Here is a 22,164-nt window from a genome sequence, read left to right on the forward strand (position 1 = left end):
TGTCTGTCTAGACTTAAATAAGGAACAGGGGAATTCTTCACTGGTCTTCCTGTTTTAACCTGTCTGCTTGGGGGTAGCAGACGTAGATGTTCTGTTTAGTAGATGTTTCAGAAAAGAAATGTTCTCCCTGTTTTAATCATAGAACCGGTGGAAGTGGGCATACAGCAGTCAGCCATAACATTAGCTCCATTACCCTAATATAGTGTAGGTCCCCTTTATGCCACCAAAACAGCTCTGACCTTTTGACGCATAGACACCACACTGGCAGCAGATCCTTAGATGGACTAGCCTTTACTTCCCAGAGGCATCAGTGAGCCTTGGGCCTTCATGACCCTGTCACCATCAGTAGGTACTGACCACTGCATACTGGGAACATCCCACTAGACCTGCCTGATGTTTTGGAGATGTTTTGACCCAGCCGTCTAGCCATCACACTTTGACCCTTGTGAAAGTGGCTCAGATTCTGTTCACTTCACCTGTCTAGTTGAGTGGTTTTAATGTTATGGCTGCTTGCTGTATGCTTTGTGTGGGTGTGGCCATACGCTGCTCGTAATACAAATTTGCCCTCAGCATTAAGTTTTAGTAAATGTAAAAGCTGTTTTCTATGTGAACGGTAGGTGTGTCCAAACTTTTGAAAGCGGTGTACATTCGGATCATCCTGTATGTAAATATGTTGTGTAATACTGGAATAAATCCCCTTGACCCAGAAGCTCTGCTGTTGTAATGAATGGTGTAATCTCGGTACGGAGTGCCGGCAGAGCTTTAATCTTTACGCTTTAGGTTCCTCGTCTCGCCGGCGCTGCTGTGTTGGGTCGCCACTGAGCTGTAACCCGAGCTAAACAGCCGTCAGAGTTTGGAGCAGTTATGACTGGACTGGCTGCTGCGGTCATAAAACGGCCCCTTAATCAAGGCTCCCAATTAGTGGGAAAGGCATTTCACACCGGCCAGAGTGACCGGCCGCTCGCTGAAGGCAGATTTAGTGTATTTCCTATGGTGTGAAACGAGAGACAGGAGAGAGTCAGGGTCAGAGAGTACAGGAGGACCGAGTGAGAGAGAGCAGAGGGAGAGCAAAGGGAGATCAGTGAGAGAGCAGAGAGAAGAGTGAGAAAGCAGAGGGAGAGCAGGGAGAGTTTAGTGAGAAAGCAGAGGGAAGAGTGAGAAAGCAGAGGGAGAGCAGGGAGAGTGTAGTGAGAAAGCAGAGAGAAGAGTGAGAAAGCAGAGGGAGAGCAGGGTGAGAGTAGTGAGAAAGCAGTGGGAAGAGTGAGAAAGCAGAGGGAAGAGTGAGAGCGGGGAGAGACAATAGTGAGAAAGCAGAGGGAAGAGTGAGAGCCTGGAGATAGTAGTGAGAAAGCAGAGAGAAGAGTGAGAAAGCAGAGGGAAGAGTGAGAGCCTGGAGATAGTAGTGAGAAAGCAGAGAGAAGAGTGAGAAAGCAGAGGGAAGAGTGAGAGCAGGGAGAGAAAATATTGAGAAAGCAGAGGGAAGAGTGAGAGCCTGGAGATAGTAGTGAGAAAGCAGAGAGAAGAGTAAGAGCAGGGAAATAGTAGTGAGAAAGCAGAGAGAAGAGTGAGAAAGCAGAGGGAGAGCAGGGAGAGAATAGTGAGAAAGCAGAGAGAAGAGTGAGAAAGCAGAGAGAGAGCAGGGAGAGAGTAGTGAGAAAGCATAGAGAAGAGTGAGAAAGCAGAGGGAGAGCAGAGAGAGAGTAGTGAGAAAGCAGAGAGAGAGCAGGGAGAGAGTAGTGAGAAAGCATAGAGAAGAGTGAGAAAGCAGAGGGAGAGCAGAGAGAGAGTAGTGAGAAAGCAGAGAGAAGAGTGAGAAAGCAGAGGGAAGAGTGAGAGCGGGGAGAGAAAATAGTGAGAAAGCAGAGGGAAGAGTGAGAGCCTGGAGATAGTAGTGAGAAAGCAGAGAGAAGAGTGAGAGCAGGGAGAGAAAATATTGAGAAAGCAGAGAGAAGAGTGAGAAAGCAGAGGGAGAGCAGAGAGAGAGTAGTGAGAAAGCAGAGAGAAGAGTGAGAAAGCAGAGGGAAGAGTGAGAGCGGGGAGAGAAAATAGTGAGAAAGCAGAGGGAAGAGTGAGAGCCTGGAGATAGTAGTGAGAAAGCAGAGAGAAGAGTGAGAGCAGGGAGAGAAAATATTGAGAAAGCAGAGAGAAGAGTGAGAAAGCAGAGGGAAGAGTGAGAGCCTGGAGATAGTAGTGAGAAAGCAGAGAGAAGAGTGAGAGCACATTCAGACTTTCTAAGGCTGTCTGTGACATTTGACTTTCAGCTAAATAAGTGATGCGTGTTCATACAGTAAACACACACACACACACTTTTGTCTTTGTAAATTCTCTTTCTCTCTCTTTCTCTCTCTCTCTCTCTCTCTCTCTGTCTGTAGTCTCTGTAAAAGCTCTTATAAGTGAATTAGTGAAAACATTGGCCTTCGTGAAACCACTGAAACACATTTCGATAGACTTCACCTACAAGGAGTGCTTCATATTCACCTGATTCAGATGTGATCATGGTTTTCTCATCAATACAAAACACCAGCACACTCTCCACCTCCACCCCTGCCTCCGACTGTGAGGAGGGATCTATTTACTTCTCATTCAGTAGAAATGCTGAACACACTTCGGTGAAGTCAGTGCAGTGTGTTACTGTTTCAGTGTGGAGCGCTCAGATTCATCTCTGCTTCAGCTTAATCTTCCTCCATCATCCCTCCTCTGTCTGCCTTTGTCTTTTTTTTTTAATCCACGTTATCTCAGCTCCTCTGCTCTTCACTCTGTCCCCCCTCGCTCTGCGCAGTCAGCCTGTCACTCACTCAGCTCCTCACAGCTCTTTACAGCTCTTCACAGTTCTTCCCTTTTCCCCCCACATCGCTAAGATTTATGAACGGATCCAGTGTGTGTGTGTATGTGTGAGAGAGAGAGAGTTTTCAGAGCATAGAGATGTTCCAGAACTTCCAGACGAGGCAGAGAAGCCTCCATTCCAAACACCCGCAGAGTGTGAGCTCTGAGACCATCCACTGATCAAACTCTGCTGAAAGTCTGGGAGTGGCTGTGTGAGTTCCTGCAGCGCTCAGAGCTGAGCTGATGAAGCTCCTCTTTGGAGAAGTCTGGAGATGAAAGGTGTGTGTGTGTATGTGTATGTGTGCAGCAGAAGAAGAATGGAAGCTGAAGGCTGAGAAGAGAGACAGAAGCTCACTGTGTGCCAAATCTTACTTGCTTTTTCTCAGAGATAAAGTGGCTCTCAGAGTCGAGAGAGAGAGACACACACACACACACACACACACACTTACAGAAACCCGCAGAGACAGGTGCAGTCAGGAGTTGTGGCGCGTGTGTTTGGTGGAGCAGAGTACAGATACAGCCGCAGTGTGTGCTGATTGACTTTTCAGTGCTGCGGTACCCATCTGCTGCCGCTGAGTTTCTGGTAATGCCAGATGTTGTGAACTCACCGAGTTAGTCTGCATGTAGGCAGGGCCGGCCCAAGCCTTTATGGGGCCCTAAGCAGATTTTCATTTGGGGTCCCCCATACCACCACCTCAGCACCAGATACTTCATCATTTCATAGGGAGAGAGATATTGTGCCCAGGCCTTTTTTGATTACCCAAGCGGTGCAGATCTGCATTTACCCAACAGTGGCAGCAGCCAACAGCTGGAATTGATTTCCCTAGTATTGGTGTCTCAACTATGGAAAATAAATGAATATAAAAATTACTTTTTTAGTTTTATTATTCAGTGTTATTTAAAAAAAATGTATTTTTGTATTTTCTTGGTGCTCTTGGTGCTCTTACAGTGCCAGTACTTGCTCAGCAGTGTGAAAACAACCACAGTTAAAAGGCGTCTTTGCAGCGCTACCTGTTACTGTCACCTGTCACGTTCCTGTACGCTGTAAAAGCATAAGATCCTTCAGAGGTTCTCCAATTTGAAACTTTGAAGGAACCACTTAAGGTGCTTTGAGGATCCATTAGGAAAGGGTTTTGAGAAGAAAAGGATTCATTGAAGGTTTCTCCAAGAACCTTGAGAGCTTTTCTTCAAAGTTTAAACTGAAAAGTTCTACCTCTTATATTTTAAACAGTGTAGCATTCAGATGTTCATACACTCTATGCGTTGAAGCCTCTCTGTGGGTGTGTATTCAGACTCGGTAGGCTTGGTTCACCCAAAACGAACCCTGTTGAACTTTGCTTTGTTAATGTGGGTCATTAGAACAAGTACAAGAACCGCTGTTTGATCCTTTGCGCGCGCCGAATAAGCAGGCCGAGACCCCTGAAGCAGATCTTTAGCCTTGGTCCACTTCCAAATGAACTGGTGTCTAGATTGGTTGATGTCTAGGATGACCCAAGAGATCTAAAGGAAACAAACACAGTCATCTGTTATCATCTGTTACTTAACACTGAACTAAAAAACTATAATAATTATAAAATAATTAATAAATAAATATTTTTTAAAGCTATGGCTTGTTGTGTTGTAGGAATTGCTTAGTTTGTCAAATGTATTATGAGAATAATCTTTTGTTTTCTAGATATTTATTTCATTTTTGATTAAATAACTTAAGTATTATGTCAAAATATTTTTCTTGAGATATTGACATATTCTTGCCAAAATAACTCATTATTTTTAGAGATGTTTCTGACAAGATTTTAACCTATTTGAGTTTTTGACCTGATTTTTTTGAACTAATGACTTCAGCATCTGGGTATATCGCATTTATTATCTCCAACTGTTCATCATAAACTCTGCACGGTCAGTCGTGACCTTTCACTCGTGTGGTTTTTGCGTACCTCATGATTTCAGTGTCTGAAATCTCAGTGTCAACTTCATTAACTAAAACTAAAATGCAGAAGTGTCTCAATTTGTGCTTTGGTCTAGATCAAGAGAACCAAAATGCAGTATTATGCTATATGGACAAAAGTTTTGGGACACCTGCTCATTTATTGTTTGTTCCAAATTCAAGGGTATTAAAAGTACTGTTGGAGTGACTGTCTCTGCTTTCCAGAGAACACAGTTCTTCCACTGCTCCACAGCTCAATGAGTCCTTTTGCACATCTGTGCCAACAGTAGGTCCAATTAGGTCCAAAAAGTTGCTGAATGCATTCATTAGGAAGGATGTCCACAAACATTTGGACAAATAGTGAATGTGCATTACTTGTTAGCAACATTAGCTAACAATGCTAGCCCCAGTGCTAAACAAAAGATGTCAAGGCTTGATGGACTGCCTATGGAGAGCAGGGAAGGATGTGTGAGTCTGCTGTGGCTGAACTGTAACCTTATGGGAAGATGATGTGCTTTCTCGCAGTCCAGCAGCTGTGCCTGCCCCCGAGCGCAGCGTTCCCTGCCTCAGAACACAGCGTCGTTTTTCATTGAGCTGTAGTTTCATCACCCCGCCATCCGTTTCTGTTCGCTCTGCCTCTTTCTCCCTCTCCTGGCTCTCGGGGGCAGCTCCGTTAGCTTTGGGTTTCATGATCGCTGCGATTTGAGGCAGAGCGGTGCTGATTGAGAGGCCTTGAAGTTTGCTGGCAGTTTGATAGACAGGCTGAGCTCCTGCCGTCGGGGAGCGTGGGTAATAAAAGGCAGCAGAATGGTTATGTCAGCTCTACACAGATAGAAACGGCTACCTGTCGTGTTTCTGCTTTGGCTGATCACCGAGCGAGCAGAGCTTTAGACGTGCGGTGACCTTTAACCTTTCTCCGGACAGTGATCCTTTATTCGCTGCTGTTTCCTGAGAGATCAGGATCTCAGCCCCGTGTTTTTAGCCATTCATTGGTTTCGGTGATTGCTTTATCACTGCAATATAGCCGTGGTTCCTGACAGTGTCATACTCCTCTGCCATGTTAACCCCCACCCTGCCATGTTAACCCCCACCCATCCATCTCTGTTGTGTGTTTTGTCCCTGTGAGGTTTACTGAGAACACAGTTAGCTAACTTTGCTAAACCACATCTCTGAAGGACATCAGATTGCTGGTTTGACTGTGAAGTCAATCCCCAGTGCTGCCATTGTCATCAGAAATGGAGATGCTGATTGGTTCTGCTGCTGTGTTTTACTCTGTTGCCACGCCCCCAGCTGAAATAGAGATTCTGATTGGTTCAGCTACAGTGTTTGACTGCCTGTTGTCCCTCCCTCAGCTAAAATAGAGATTCTGATTGGTTCTGCTACAGTGTTTAACTGTCTGTTGTCCTGCCCCAGGTGAATTAGGCATTCTGATTGGTTGTGCTGCTGTGTTTGACTCTGAGGCCTGTACCCAGCTGAGCTTGACTTTGTTATCCTGCCCCCATCCAAAATAGAGATTCTGATTGGTTCTGCTACAGTGTTTAACTGTCTGTTGTCCTGCCCCAGGTGAATTAGGCATTCTGATTGGTTGTGCTGCTGTGTTTGACTCTGAGGCCTGTACCCAGCTGAGCTTGACTTTGTTATCCTGCCCCCATCCAAAATAGAGGTTCTGATTGGTTCTGCTGCAGAGTTTGACTCTGTGCCCAGCTGGAGTAGAGGTTCTGATTGGTTCTGCTGCTATTTTTGACTCTGTTATCCTGCCCCCATCCAAAATAGAGATTCTGATTGGTTGTGCTGCTGTGTGTGACTCTGTGCCCAGCTGGAGTAGAGGTTCTGATTGGTTCTGCTGCAGAGTTTTACTGTCTGTTATCCCGCCCCAGCTGGAATAGAGGTTCTGACTTGTCCTGTAAAAGGTTAAAGTTACCGTTTTTTTTTTTTTTTTTTTTTTACTGTATTCTGATTGCATAACACTGCTACATGTATTCCATTACAACCCAACCCTGGTTACCGATTGGTTGGTTTCATGTATCACGGGAGAAGCACGTGCTAGCCTTGTCCCTTCCAGCGCTGGTAGTGTTATGTGATGGATAGATGGAGCTTATGGTTTATGCTTGGGAATTGGCAGTGACAAAATTGATGAGAAAATTAGGGGAGAATTCCCTGTAATTAGCTTAACAAGGCTGAAGTAAGAAAAATTGCAACTGACATTTTGGTAAATTTCATACAGTGTAGAAAGATGACAACTAACTCAGTGCATAAAAATTTGCATATTTTAGGCTAGATATTTGTGCATTATAGTAAAAACAACCATTGCAGCTCCTCTTACTAACCTCACACAGGTATGACTGCATGGGACGGTTTGATCTGTTGCTCTGTTGAGTTCTCATACTGAGCTTGATCTAGTGTCTACAAGTAGGTAGGTACAGTTTAGGGGGGGGTTTTTGATTGTAAGTAGCCTGAACTCCTGAAGTCTACAAATCTGGTGGGGCATCACCCTAGTACTTTGAAAAGTGATGGGCTGGATAACCGCTCAGGCCTTTGATTCTGCAGTAGACCTTGATTAAACTCATTCTTAAAGACAATGCTATTTTAGTGAGGCTCTCTTACATACTGACAACTATGGGATGTACAGTGTTATGCAAAGGTTTGGGCATTCCTGGGGGATGTACATTGTTATTGTTAGTTATCCATGTAAAAGATGTAAAGTTTTTTTAAAAATGGAAAACAAACGTAAATATGCCATTCATTGATTTGTGGAATGTATTTTTAAAAAAATAAGTTAATTTCAGCCAATAAGCAGAATTTGTCTATTAAAACATATCTTTTCTGTAGAGTATATGTATTCATTTCACTTAGAAGATTTCACTAAAAAAGTCATGTAATTTGCCCAGGAGTGTGCAAACAATTGTATAAAACTGGATCTGCATGGGCTCTGAGTGTTGGAGGTATCGCTAGTGAAAGGGGGAGTTCACGTGAACAGGGATTGGGTAACTGGCCTTTCAAATTGGGTAGAAAAATGGGGTAAAACTATAAAACAACAGTCATTGCCATACTTAAGTGTATCTGTGTTTCTTCAGAGTGCTACAGTACAAAACCCCACTGGTCTCCCTGAGCTGGTTGAACATCTTTGAGGAAAGAATGCCCTAATTGTCCTCAGCAGTCAGGACAACTTGGGCTGGACCTGAAGGAGGGTCGTGTGCATTTAGATGAAGAGAGAATGAGGCAGGTGTGAGTTATGGTTCTGCTTCATGGCTAAATGAGTCCATGGGATGTTCACACAATTTCCTTGAATGACACAGCCCTCGGTGCACACTTCTCCTACACGCCTGGGCCATGTGTCTTGATCAGGGGAGATTAATGGGTCGCTACCACCGAGCGTTTGTGCCGCTGCTGTCTGATGGATAGCTCGCTAGCCTGTCTAAAATCTGGGCCTGGATTGATTAACTCGCGTTTGGTGTTACTATTTGGTCGTCTGTTCTCGGCAGTTGAGATTGCAGTCAATCTGAGGAACGGGGTCTGGCTGGAAAATAGGTTCACCTCTATCTGGAAATAAGAAGGAGATGAAACCTGAAAGAAGACAGAGGCTTATTGTAGCTGGTGTAGCTTCTTGTATATGGTGTTTCTGCAAACAAACACGGACAGGATAGATGGTTTTGAACAGTGCTTAGGTGCAGAACTGTGTAAACAGTCATGTGAAATAAAATTAAACATATGGAGATTTGATCTAATTAGAACAATATTGAAAGATGGAGGTAATGTGACTAAACACGTACACCTGAAGTAATGTCTTTAAAAACGTTAATAGAACATAAATAGAAAGGCTATTTTCACGTAAGGACAAAAATAGGACACACCCACATTTAGATTTCAAAAGACTTCAGAGTTTAACACAACTGCTTTAAAACTTTACTGGTGTTTTAAGGCAAATCTACCCAAACTATGTCCCAGTTTGGCTTTTTTAGCATTGTTCCTTTTTTAGCTGGAAATGACGCCACACCTGAGTTGACGGCGGTCCAGTTAAACATTCACATATTTGTACATTATTTTAAAAAAATAGTGTTTGCTAAAACTTCACAGTTTAACACAACTTCAGGTATTTCTGGTGTTTTAACGCAAATCTAACCAAAATATGACCCACTTTTCATGTCCTAGGTTAGCATAGTTAGTATAGTCCCAGTTTAGCGTTATTAGCAGTACCACGTAAAGCATTATGCTGTATTTTTTACATTCAAATATCATGGAAACACGTCCACTGATAGAGGTTAGACGAAGATTTCACAAATACCTGAAGTATTGTCTTTAAAAACAATGTACATCAATGGAAATGCAATTGCCGTCGGATGTCAGAGCTGGAAATGATGCCACACCTGAGTTGATGGCGGTCCAGTTAAATATTCACATATTTACGTTAGCATAGTTAGCATTGTCCCAGGTTAGCTTAAAGCATGATGCTGTATTTTTTTACATTTAAACATCATGAAAACACGTTCACAGATAGAGGTTGAACTTTTAATAAGACCTATATAGACTGAAGTGCAGAGTAGAAAATCCGACTTGTGGGGGCATTGAAACTTGGAAAATCTGTCATCCCAGTTCAAATGCAATGAGAAATTCTTACTACTAATTAAAAATTAAAATTGGAATCAGGTACAGAACATGGCTAGATAGGCAAACATGGCAAACAGACAGCACAAGGTTTAATTTGGGTCGTATCATCAAAGCGCACACATGAGTAGGCCTCTTAGCTAGCATTACTAGTCTTTACTGCAAGTCACTAAAACAAGTCATCTACAGAAGAGCAAATTCTTCTTCCCTTACTAACACTTAGATGTCAACTTTTTCTGTCCCAGCAGCATGTTTGAGGTGAGCTCCATGACAAAGCATGGTGGGACCTTCTACAGCCATGCAGGTTGGTAATGGTGTAACATCTTATCATATGCAACTAGCAGGGCTTTCAGCAGACATCCACAGCTGTGCTGGAGATCCACAAACATGGCGCTCGCCAGCGTGCTGGATGGGCCTTTTATTTGCCGTTATTTCAGCGTGCTGTATATTCCAGCAATTGAATTAAAGGAACTTGCAGTTGGGTGTTATTTATAGCATGCCATGTTTGCAGCGCCGTGCACGTTATCAGCAGAATGTTTGCGAGTGCTGTTTACTTGTTATGTAACGTCATTTTCGTGTGCGCACGAGCGCTTGTTATCATTTGATTGCATTCAGGCCCACAGGGCGCCAGTCTGGTCATGACACCACACTGAGCATATGGATTAAGATGTTATGATACCAGCCGGGCTAATTAAGACGATAAACAAGAGTTGTTGTTTGGCATCTCCCTCCCATGCTTTCCAATCTGTTCATCTACTGAGAGGGAGAGCTGTGGAAAAGCTGACACACACACAGGCAAAACACACTGACTGGCTGCACTTTTCTACAAAAACACGCTGGCCGCGTCGCTCATACTGTAATCCAGTTTTTTAATTGCTGGATTCAAGGCTGCATCAGTTCGGCACACAAGCCTGAATTCTGTAATGCCTCAAGGCCTCAATCAAGGTGGCTGTACTTTAGCTGTGCGGTCAGACCCTGTCTAGTTTGGCTTATTCATGCTTAAATTACAGCTCAGATTTACATAGCCGTCCTCTAAGGCTAATTACTTTTTAGGCTGGTGAGAAATGAATGAACACAAAAGTTCACACAGTTCAAAGTCTATGGATGCAGGTAGAGGAGACGATGCTAAAGCTGTACATTTCTAACTGATTAAGACCCAAAGCTCGGTTTATGCCGTGGCCTATTTGTCTTCCTTTAATCGACTCTGATTGATTCATATAATCCAATTTCCCCCTCGGATAAAACTACAGGTAGATGTTAGCTCCTGCCCTGGCATTCCTGCCTGTTGCACCTCTACCAGTGCCTTCAGAACAGCTGCAGGGTCACCAGCTAGAGATCAATGTTTACTGGTTGGTTTTAACCCCTGAACCCAGTACATCTCTCAGTGGGGGGCAGTGGCAAGATAGGGACATCTCCCTGCCACTCCCTGCAGGTGCCCTTGCTGGGGTGTTAACCTCCACGCTCCATTTTTCCTCCATAGACACAACCTAGAAGCTAGCTAGCCTGTTCTTCCTTTAATGGACCTTTTAAGTCCTGACCCGCTCAATCCTGCAGGTGAATAGCTGCTGTACTTACAAAATCCCAGCATCTGACTCCCGCAGGGTGGATAGTTGCCTTGCAGCCAGCATCCCGGCACTCTGCTGCCAGCTCTGTGTACTTCTCTCTTTCCCACTAATGGTCTGCTGACATACCTTCTTCCCATGGCACGTTGAGCTCAGTTAACACCATTAACACCATTTTCACTGCAGTGGACCACAGTATAGTGTCTGGCTGGAGGCTTGTAGCTGTGGTATCACTCATAACTTGTTTTTTTAGATTTACTAGGACATTGTTGGTCCTCTGTGTGTGTGAGATGTTGTGACTCCATGCTGAGATGGCCATGCCCAGGTGAAACAGATAGCAGAACTGCTAAAATATTATCTAGGCCTACAACTGCCAGAATCAAAAATACCATTTAAATGCAATTAAAGTAATTTTGTAAATATTGATTAACTTTCTTACAAAGACAAAAATCCAGTTGGCTCCTGGTTTTGTAACTCAAACCACTGAAATTTCCACTAAAATGTATTTCATCAACATTATTAAAGAAGAAGAAGTAATGCACCTTTGGACCCCATAATTATATGCCACTGATTTTATGCCATCTTAAGAGTCACATCACAAGTCTTCAGTAGTCTTCACAGATTATTAATGAGTAACACAAGCCATTAGGAGAATTGTTGGATGTATCATCTAGAGAAATTATGAATAGATGCTATATTCGTCCATATTTGAACACGTATTTTGGACTGGCTCAGATTTAGACTGGGAATGCTGCCTGTTATAGCCAAACATGCCAAAGCTGAACAAGTTGCCAGGTTGAGTGGGTGGCATCGTCACTGTAGGACTTTTAATAATCACAATGCAACAAAAATGAAATGAATGATTGATAAATTCCACCCGTGAGCTTCTGAAATTTGCAGCTTTTAATCAGCGTACAAATAACTGCAACAGCTGGGCTTCATCTGCATAACTATAGATGGTTTGAACGGGTTGGACCAGGAGAACCACCCATATACTGTATAAGGAATACAGGAATAAAAGCAGTATGTATCCACAGTATCTACTCCTTACACGGCATTCACTGAGAAACAGCATTTGGTCAAAGTGAATTTCCTGGATTTACACCACTCACTGGAGACCCCACCACGCATTACAGTGGATTTGTGCTGCTTATTCAAGCTCCTGCTGCCAAAAAGTCAATCTCATGTCAGATCTACCATTCAGTTAAAGAAAACCTAAAAAGTGAACATGTGTGAAATGCAGGGAGTTTGATGAAAGATGAAAGCCTTCTCAGAGCTAACACCTGCCCTGCTCTACCAAAAGCAGTTAAGAAACAGCCGAGCTAAACCTTTAACTCAGTGCAGTATTTAACCAAGACTGAACACAATCAAAGAATAGCATTGCAGCTTAACCCAAAGCTTGGTTTATGCCTCGGCCTATTTTTCTTCCTTTACTCGACTCTGACTGACTAATACAGTCAGATTTTCCCTTCTGATATAACAATAGGTAGATGTTAGCTCCTGCTTTGGTATTCCTGCCTTTTGCACCTCCACCAGTGCCTTCATAACAACTGCAGGGTCATCAGTTGGAGACAAAGCTGATGTTTCGCCCCCTTAACCCACTGGCCTACAAAGCCAAGACTGGACCAACCCCTCCTTACTTGATGGCAATGGTCAAAAGCCGATCTGTACCAAGAGCCCTTCGAGCTTCTAGTCCGACTCGACCCTCCATCCCTCACGGAAGACAAACGTCCAGGCTTTTTTCTGTCCTGGCACTGAAGTGGTGGAACGAGCTTCTCCTGAGTGTCTGAACGGCCGAGTCGCTCGCTGTCTTCAAACACAGACTGAAGACCCTCCTCTTCCGAGAGCACTTGGGCGAAGAGTAGAGTACTATGGTCTCCATATTGACTTGTGTTTTGTAGTATCTAAACTTAGAGATATCTTTGTTTTTTTTTTGTCTATTCAAACTAGCTGAGGTTATTCTTGAGTAAATAGCACTGGATAAGAGCGTCTGCTAAACACCTTAAATGTAAATGTTAATTTTGCCATTGCCATTGCCTCGGCCATTCAGCACTACCAGTGGACTACTGAAAACACTGGGAGTGTTCTAAGACTTTTGCGCAGTAGTGTATGTTTTGAAAGGCTTGAATCCCACCAGACTAGCCTTCGAGGATCAGCTGAGTGGAATATACAGCAGGCCACACGAGTGGCAGGTTTGGTTAATATAAAGATAGTGTCCTTCTTCCACAGTCCTCTGTCGATTTGCTTGGCTTCCTCCGTTCCACGACCTTGTTGTTATTCAAATAACCCTCCCAGCGAGAAAAGTGCAGAACGAAAGCTGGCAAACTCGGCTTTCTGATCTTGTTAGTGTCTTATCTCCCCCGGCAAGAGAGTCAGCGGGGCAGAGCGAGCCGTAACTTTGGGGCGAGTTTGAAAAGCTGCAGACAGTGGCGCAAGGATGAATTTCATAGATCTTGTCTTTCGGGATGGCTGCACACACTCTCATTTGTTTTCCTGCGCAAGCACTCATTCCCTCCTTCCCTCGGCCTATTGGGTGGCCAGAGATCAGGCACGTGCGAGGAATGAGCAAGTGTCTTGACGGGCTCGATCGGACGTCGGCTGGACTATCTGTCCACGCGTGGAACTGACACAGCGGAGCTGACCATTCAGTCCAGCGATGTGTGTTCCTGCACTGTAATGGAGATGATTGACTTAGTGGAGCTAAACTCTCAAGACTTTCATGACTTTTGAGGAGCTGGATGGTCTTATAGTCTTATATTGGTGTAGAACCGTGGTACTGTGTTTTCTGATTAACTTGTTACTAGCATGCCAGAGCAGATATGGTGCCTGTAGGACAATATTAGGTGCAGTAAAGTGGATCTCTATGTGGAATCAAAGCTTTCTGTGTGATGTTTTCCCTCTTGTAGTTTTTTTTAGTCGCTTAGACTGATCTTTTGAGGCATTGCGATCACTATCCAATAACATGTGATGACTCAAAAATCAGGGCTAAATTACGTAGTGTGAATCTGTGCATCATTAGGGGGTCAATATTGAGTGTCCAACATCTCCAAAGAAGCTCAACATCAACAGTGGTTGTACTTTATGTACTACAGATAACATATCTCTCTCTCCCTTTATCTCTCTCTCTCCTCCCAGAGTCGCCCACTGAGCGTGTGGGCCGTAGGCGGAGCATGCCTGGCAGCACCATGGATAAACCTCCACCCAACATAGAGTCTGCGGCCTCCACACCCTTCAAAGTTACGGTAAGCCTGGACTAACTGACACTACCTATTATGTGGATATGTGGATACCAGATTGCCATGGAAAATATGCCACCAGTGCTGATTTCATTGCTTAAAATGAAATGAATAATGACAGCAATACTGGCAACTGGTTTTAATAGGAATTTTGCTTATTTGTGCATATCACTAGAATAACTGCTGCCTCTACCATATTTCTAATGTGGGGCTCAAACAAAGGCCCTTTTGACAAAACTATTGGGACACCCGCTCATGTAATAAAATAATTTTCCTCTAAAAATCAAAGGTATTAAAAGAGTTATCCTGCTTTTGTTGGAGTAACTGTCTCTACTATCCGGGGAAGGGCTTTCTACTAGATTTTGGAGCATTGCAGTGAGGAATTGATTGAAAAGCTCAATTCTGGGGGGCTATATACCCTCAAACTCTCTTACCCACCTACCCACCCACTCACTCACCCACTTACCAACCCACTAACCCACCCACTTACTCACTTACCCACCCACTCACTCACCCACTCACTCACCCACTTACTCACCTACTTACCAACCCAATAACCCACCCATTACTCAATTACCCACCCACTCACTCACCCACTTACTCACCTACTTACCAACCCAATAACCCACCCATTACTCAATAACCCACCCACTCACTCACCCACTTACCAGCCCACTTACTCACCCACTTACCAACCCACTAACCCACCCACTTACCAACCCACTAACCTACCCATTTACTCACCTACCCACCCACTTACTTACCCACTTACCATCCCACTTACTCACCCATTTACCAACTCACTAACCCACCCACTTACCAATCCATTAACCCACCCATTTACTCACCTACCCACAGACTCACTCACCCACTTACCAACCCACTCACTCACCCACTTACCAACCCACTAACCTACCCATTTACTCACCTACCCACCCGCTTACTCACCCACTTACCATCCCACTTACTCACCCATTTACCAACTCACTAACCCACCCACTCACTTACCCACCAACTTACCCACCAACCCACACACTCACCTACCCACTCACCTACCCACTCACTTACTCACTCGTGTTTAGCAGGCTGAACATTCTCCTCAGGTAGGGTGAGGGTGATGATGTTTACACTGCAGTGCATTTCATTGAACGGGAGGAAACTTACACTAGCAGGATCTCACACCATCTCATAGCATGCTGTGTATAGGCTGCAAACAACGTTTCTGTAGGATACCTGCTTTTGGAGACAGTTCTAGTGTAGATGCGTTAACACAGCAGAGGGTTTCAGGAGGTTTTATGTGTGCTGCAGCACAGAGAGTGTGTGCTCAGAGAGCTGTGGAACTGCACTTCACATTCTGTGCAATTGAATCTGTCTCTGTTTATCAGGATTAGTGAACCAGGGGGACCAGTGTATGTAACTGGAAGGCTAATACCTTGGCCAGGTTCACATGAGTGAGTCACAAGGTTAATCCCTGCAGATGTAGTGTGTCAGGATAATGCAGGTGTCATCAGACAAGCGCAGCCAGAAAAGAGACGTCTTTCCACCACCTTCACTTTTACTGCCTTTAGCGCTTTAGCTCTGCTGCGCAGGGCCTGCAGCTTGGCCGCCCGCCTCTCCTCTACTCAGACACAGTGCTGCCCAGCACCTGCCGGGCTGTAACCCAGCCACAGCTGGCCTAAACCATCCCGCAGGCAGCCTGAGGGGCCAACCTGACCTGGCTCACTGACAGCCTTAAAGGAATAGTCTGACAGAAATCAAAATTTGTGTGCTAACCGAGCTAATTAGACGAGAAAGCCAGTATGCCTTAGTTAGCCGGATGTAAATTATATCATGCTAATTGAGGTTACAGTTTTCACTTCTTATTAGTCATGTTAGCATTCTGGCTCGGCGCCTCTGTTCTACTCTGTATTTTTTTGTGGTCTCAGCAAAGTGTGCTGGATACTTGAAGCTAGATGCAAAAATTTCCTTGATGTTGTATTGTTAGATCACCTCAGTTGGGTAGTATTCGCTAATTATTAGGGTGCTAAAATGAGACATTTTTACTGTATAAAAACATATGAAAACGACTGAGCACGGCTGAGTTATAATGGCCCTTGAGGCCATTTGGCCCTAAAGACCTGAAGTGAATGCTAACATGCTTGTAGTCGTGGAAGGCTAATGTGTGTATATATATATATATATATATATATATATATATATATATATATATATATTTGTAAAGTTAGAAATAATATAAATATAAGTAAAACATTTAAATGCTTGTGTATTATGTGATTAATTAAAATCAAACTATATATGATATAAAAGAATTGTAAAATTACCATGACCAAGCTTTTAATTACCCTTTTACATTATCATTGTCTTTAGATACTAGTTTGGAACTTTTTTGTAATCTGTCAAACTAATATTTTCAAGCGAGAACGACCGTAGATCTGTGATACAACTGAAGACCTGAAAATACAACCCTGTTACCCATTTTACCTTCTGACTAAATCATTAGAATGTCCTTGGTGTCCTTAATTTTTGCTGATTTTTGCAAATACACAAAGACCTGTTACTCCCATACCCTATATGTCCAAATGTTTGTGGACATCTCTTCTTACGAATACACTGACTCTGCTTTAGGTAGCACCCATTGCTGACACAGGTGTGCAAATGCACACATTTTCACACAGCTTGTCGAGTCCCTGTGGAGAAGTATTGCCAATACAACAGGACTCTCTGGGTCAGATAAACATGACCCTATTGGCACCATGCCTAATGCCAGGTGTGGGCCTGAGGTAGGGCTGGGTAATTAATCGAACATCAAAAATTAAATGAAACCGACATTCAGAACCTCAAACCTCAAATACTTCCCCTAACTGTGTGTGTTCATGTACTTCCCCCTTCCCTCCAAAAAAAAAACATACTACCATGTGTGTTGTTGTGTGATTCCCCCCGTTTCCAGTTTGCAACAACACCAACTGAGCAAGTCGAGATGTTTATGTAATTATTTATTAATCATAATCAAGGCAAATTGTTCAAATAATCATGATACTGATATGAGGTCATATCGCCCAGCACTAGCTACAGGGGTATAACCCCACCCCAGTATTGAGCTGTGGAGCAGTGGAAGAATTGTGTTCTCTGGAATGATGGTGGTGCTCCATCCAATACTTTTTGGGGTTAGGTTTGAGTTGGGGATGATGTGGGGTCATGATTATCCAACATTCTGAGGTCAATAAAGCTCTTTTGTAATGCAATGTTCTAAACTCTTTTTAATACCCTTGTTTTGGGAAGAAACAATAAATGAGCAGGTGTCCCAATACTTTTATCCATATAGTGTGTTAAATTGCCCAAAACATCTGAGCTATAATGGCCCTGTTGGATGTTTGTAGAGTTATTGTTTGTTGTATTTGTGACTGATGATGCTGTGTTTTCACTTGTCTGGTCGCCATCGAAACAGGGATTTTAGCCCCATGTCAGTTGTGAGGGGACTAACACTGATCATACACTGCCTAACTGCCCTAGTCACAATAACTGCTTATGCATAATCAGCTGAAAACCTGCCAATAAAGAAACTCTGATCACAACTGACACTCAACATAAAACCTTTGCCTAGGAGACCTAAACTAGCCTTGAGGCGATTTGGCCCTAAAGACCTGAAGCAAATGCTAACACGCTTGTAGTCATGGAGCCCTATAGGCCTGAATGGAAGGCTAATGTGCCTTTAGGCTATACAGCCCTACAGGCCTGAATGAAAGGCTGCTGTAGAGCATCTCTGGAGGATATGGAAGCAGGCCTGGCTGCTGTGTGTGTGAGCTAACCTGACAGATGGGATGAGAATCTCACTCTGTGTATGTATGTATGTGTGTGTGTGTGTGTGTGTGTGTATTATAGCAGTCTTTCAGACACAGCTGCCCATGGCTGAGTGTGATGCCTGCTCTGTCTTGCTTTTATGCTTTTGTGTTTTCCAGTCTGGCCTGCCTGCCTTCATGGCCTTTTCGTTGTCATGCCCCTCAGGATGGAGAGGGATGAAGAGCTAAGTTCATGTGGTGTAAGATCGAGCCCTGTGAGAGCGGCCTGAGCCCCCACTGCGGAGCTACCGTGTCATAGCCGCCGTGCTGTAGACATCTGTTGGGAGTAAGAAGTCATGATACCAAGTGCAGGGGTTGCCTTAGTGACAGAGCAGATCAGACATATCAAATTGTTTGGACCTTTGCCTTCTTATTCAGTTATTAATCCTAATGCAGAAAAGATTAGTTTAGCACATTTCGAGGAGTCCCACAGGGTTCTATCATAGGATCCATGAAGTTGATGTTAATTATGGCTGTAAAGAATTGATGAGAGTGAGGATCTGAAGTGTGGGTTTTCACACAAGGTTTAAAGGGTTAACTTTTCCGTTCACAAGTAGAATAAAACTTTCAGCTGTTTAATGTAGCCCACCAGTGTCCGTCTTTACATCCTGGATGCCGAAAGCGTTTCTCTGGAGTCATTCTGAGGGGGATAAATGACCCGCTGTCATTGTGTTTGCACACTTGCTGCATTCACACTGCACCCCCCCCCCCCCCCCCCACCACCCCCTCGTTGCTATTTACCCTCCATCGAGGCTCCAGGTAAACAAGCTGCCTATTCACCCCCACACTCCTCCTAATTGCACAGCCAAACTAATGACAGGATCCATTAGCAGACGACGAGTCGATCGGCCGGTGTGTACGTAAGCGTGCGGCGGGGTATGAACATGCCGGCCGCATTCTGATGAGGTGTATTTGTGTGTGTGTGTGCGTGTGTGCGCATGCATGCTCAGGCTCCTGGGGGGCCCAGGCGAAGCCCTGCTGCTTCTGCCTACACACTCGCGGCCCATGCTAATCGAACAGGATCCGGTGCTTGTTGGAGCTGAGCCTCTCGCTGCGAGGTACACAGCCACACTCACCCCGGAGAGATCTACTCCACTCAGCTGTATGCAAGTGGGCCGGTTCAGAGCCGGGGGTTAGGGAATCTCTCCACACAGTCAGCACCAAGCTGATGTGCTTGCTCTCTCGCTCTCTGTCTCTCTCTTTCTCTCTCTCTCTCTCTTTTTCTTTCGCTGTCACTCTCTCTCTCCCTCTCTGTTTCTCTCAGGCTCTGTGTTCTCCCTCTCTTGATACTCTGGCTTCCTCCCCCCTCTCAAAAACACATGATAGGGGATCTATGCTAAATTGCCCCCTAGATGTGAGTAAATGGATGTGTGGGCTCCCGCTCATGGACCGGCACTCTATCCAGGGGTATTCTTGCCTTGCGCCCACTGATGAAGCGGATAAGTAGATGAATGGGTATTTTTTTTATCTCCAGCTGTTCAAAACTAAACGTTGAGAGCAGTCCAGTATATGACACACATTCACACATACACACACACAAACACAAGTTTCAAACTGAGCACTCCTCCACTCTGCAGTCCCAGATCAGCCTGTCTGGCTTCCGGCTGAGGATAATGCCGTTAGATGGATTGTTTCAGCGGTTGCTCCGACTGATGTACTGATCTAAGCTTTTAGCGGAGGCTGGCTGTAGACTGCAGTCTGCAGTCTGCTCTAAAGTGTTATTTGACCCCCGATACAGATTCCTCTCCGGCAGCAGTGGGTAGCAGACAGCGGCACTGATTGGTTCAGGGGAACTCTTAGCACTTTTCCCGGACTCATCAGTGGAACAGAAACTTGAGCTATGAGAAAGAGCTGTTCAGTAGACATCTGGAAGAGGTTCGGCGTAAGGACCCTCTTTAAAGGCTCCTCATCTAAAAATAAGAATTAGAAGGCTGCAGTTCATCCTGTGACGTCCGTACAGTTTCAGTCTAACAGTAAGCCTTAATCCTCAGCTATAATGTCTGATGACAGCTCTGTGTTGGTAGAGAGGTAAGGGAGTACTGAGATGCAGGGTGAGGTATAGGCCCGTCACTGTCAGTTACATTAGTAATTCAGGAATCTATTGATTATTTTGACAGTTATATAAAAAACAGCTGAACAGTAATAAACCATGCATAGCATTTCAAAGACTCTGAAGTGCTGTGGTGGAAATAGTAGAATACTATGGGGCAGATAAGCTACTGTGTTGCACTGTCACCTTATTTTGCTGTTGAAATGTGACTGTCGAGATTTAGTCTGTGGGTATTCTGGTCCTTTGTGATGAAACTAAAAAAAGGCAATGGGTTCTTCAGCTTGGTTCTTCAAAAATCCATGTGCACCAATATATCTCAATAAACCACGTGGGTTTCACAAACGGCAGAGTGGCAGGTTAACCTGGCCTGGCTATGGAAGCTGTTTAGCTCAGACTTGTAGAATACACCTGATAGTTGGGTCGGATTTAGGTCAGATCATTTTCTCACCATAAACAAACTGCTCCAGAGATCTCCCAGGGGGTCTTGGTACGGTGGTCTGAGTGTGATTACTGTATTCACACCTGCCCAAATTAATCACACAAGGGTGAAAATGAGTCTGATTTTCACCAGCAGTGCAATAGTCTCTGCGGTCTAATGCACTGCCTCTGAGTCCATGCCTCTTTGCCATCAGCAGCCGGAATCAGAGGGAGCACAACTGGCTGTGCTCTCTCCGGGTGCGTTGATGGTGTGCTCTCTCCCCTCGTCGCTCTTAAAGCATCATAGGCCAGCACAGGCGTCTGACATCTGCCTGGCGATGCCACATCGGAGACATGTTAAGTCCTTACCCTCCTAGCGCTAAGCTGAGCTGTAAATGGGTGGGTTCATTGAAAAGGTGCTGGTGTAAAAACGCCCTAAGAGAGGATGAGTTAAGAACAGGGCTGAGACTGTCGGGAGAGTGGCATCCTTATAGTCATCCAAACACTGGCAAACTGCATGCGACCTTGCATTTCTTGAAAGTGATACTGTCTATGTTAATCTCAATACTGCTGGTTCCTCAGAGGCTTGTCCAGATTAGAACAGCCCTGGCAGATGAGATGCATGAACAGGACCTAGAGAAGCAAGGTCAGACACTGTTCTCAGTGCCATTTCAGTTTGGAATGCATGCCTAAACCTGACTGACACTCCAAGGCGTATAAGGCCAGACACAAGAGGGCGGAGAGAGGCAATGGAGATTACAGTGAGGTGAAGGATAGAGGAGAACGCAGGCTCAGCAAGTAAGCATGAGAAGAATTCCACACAAACACACAATAGAGCTGAAAGGATGCAAGGAGATGGAGACTGGCCATTTCACAGGTGGCAGGCAGCATTACAGAAGTCTTGAATAGATGCCTTAGCCAATGGACTGGCAGGGGGGGTGGGCTATTTTGTTACTTGATAAATTCCAAGCGTTTCAGAAATCGCTGGGACATTCTTTACAGTAAGCTGTGAGCTTTCTTCGGTGATACATGCCGTAGTGGCATTTATAAACCAGGCCTGTTTTGTCTTTGAGTTCAGGATGCTTGATTGCTTTTTGTAAGTGACTGTAGACGGAAGCCCACTCGGTTTTGCCTTATTTTCAGTTATGACACTTGTAAAATTGCTTCATAAGTCAGGCCAGTTTTGCTTTTTCCTTTTTGTCTATGACATTTGCTGGCCCTATCAAATGACTTGTTGTACAGAATAGAGAAGAAATTGGTCAAAGATTGTTCTTTGTGCTGTTTTTTTAACATACGCTGTTGATCTATACCAGGGGTGGGCAATGGGGTCCAGAGTCCAGCACAGTTTGCACTTAACCTACCAATTAACAAGCAAATCAAGTTAAAAACGCACAAAACTATGCAGGACTTCAGCCCTCCAGGACCAGGGTTGCCAGTGTTACCTAAAATAATTGCATCCCTTATATGCATCTTATAACACTTGCTGGCCTAATAATATTGCCATTTGATCCTAACTGGCCAAATGATATGTCGTGGTAAGCCAGGCCAGTGTGCCTCATATGTCAAAACTTAATGGCAAAATAATAGCATGAGGGCTGGTGAAAAGGCAAGAGTGCAAGTGCAAGTATAAGGTTCTGTTGGATGCTATGGTGAGAGCAGGGCAAACAATACACACAAATACAACCAAGAAAACAGCAAAGAAAGCTAGACAGTC

General features: G+C 44.4%; 1 protein-coding gene across 1 annotated transcript in view; it reads left to right on the forward strand.

Moving 5' to 3' along the window:
* dab2ipa (DAB2 interacting protein a) overlaps positions 1 to 22,164 on the forward strand; it is a 152,515-nt gene that overhangs the window by 44,551 nt on the left and 85,800 nt on the right. The window contains exon 2 of the mRNA XM_072681478.1: positions 14,047 to 14,153. Within this exon, the coding sequence (XP_072537579.1) occupies positions 14,047 to 14,153 (107 nt within the window). The remainder of the gene's footprint in view (positions 1 to 14,046; positions 14,154 to 22,164) is intronic.

This window comes from Salminus brasiliensis, chromosome 6 (genome assembly GCF_030463535.1).
Source record: "Salminus brasiliensis chromosome 6, fSalBra1.hap2, whole genome shotgun sequence".
In the NCBI taxonomy this organism is placed as follows: domain Eukaryota; kingdom Metazoa; phylum Chordata; class Actinopteri; order Characiformes; family Bryconidae; genus Salminus; species Salminus brasiliensis.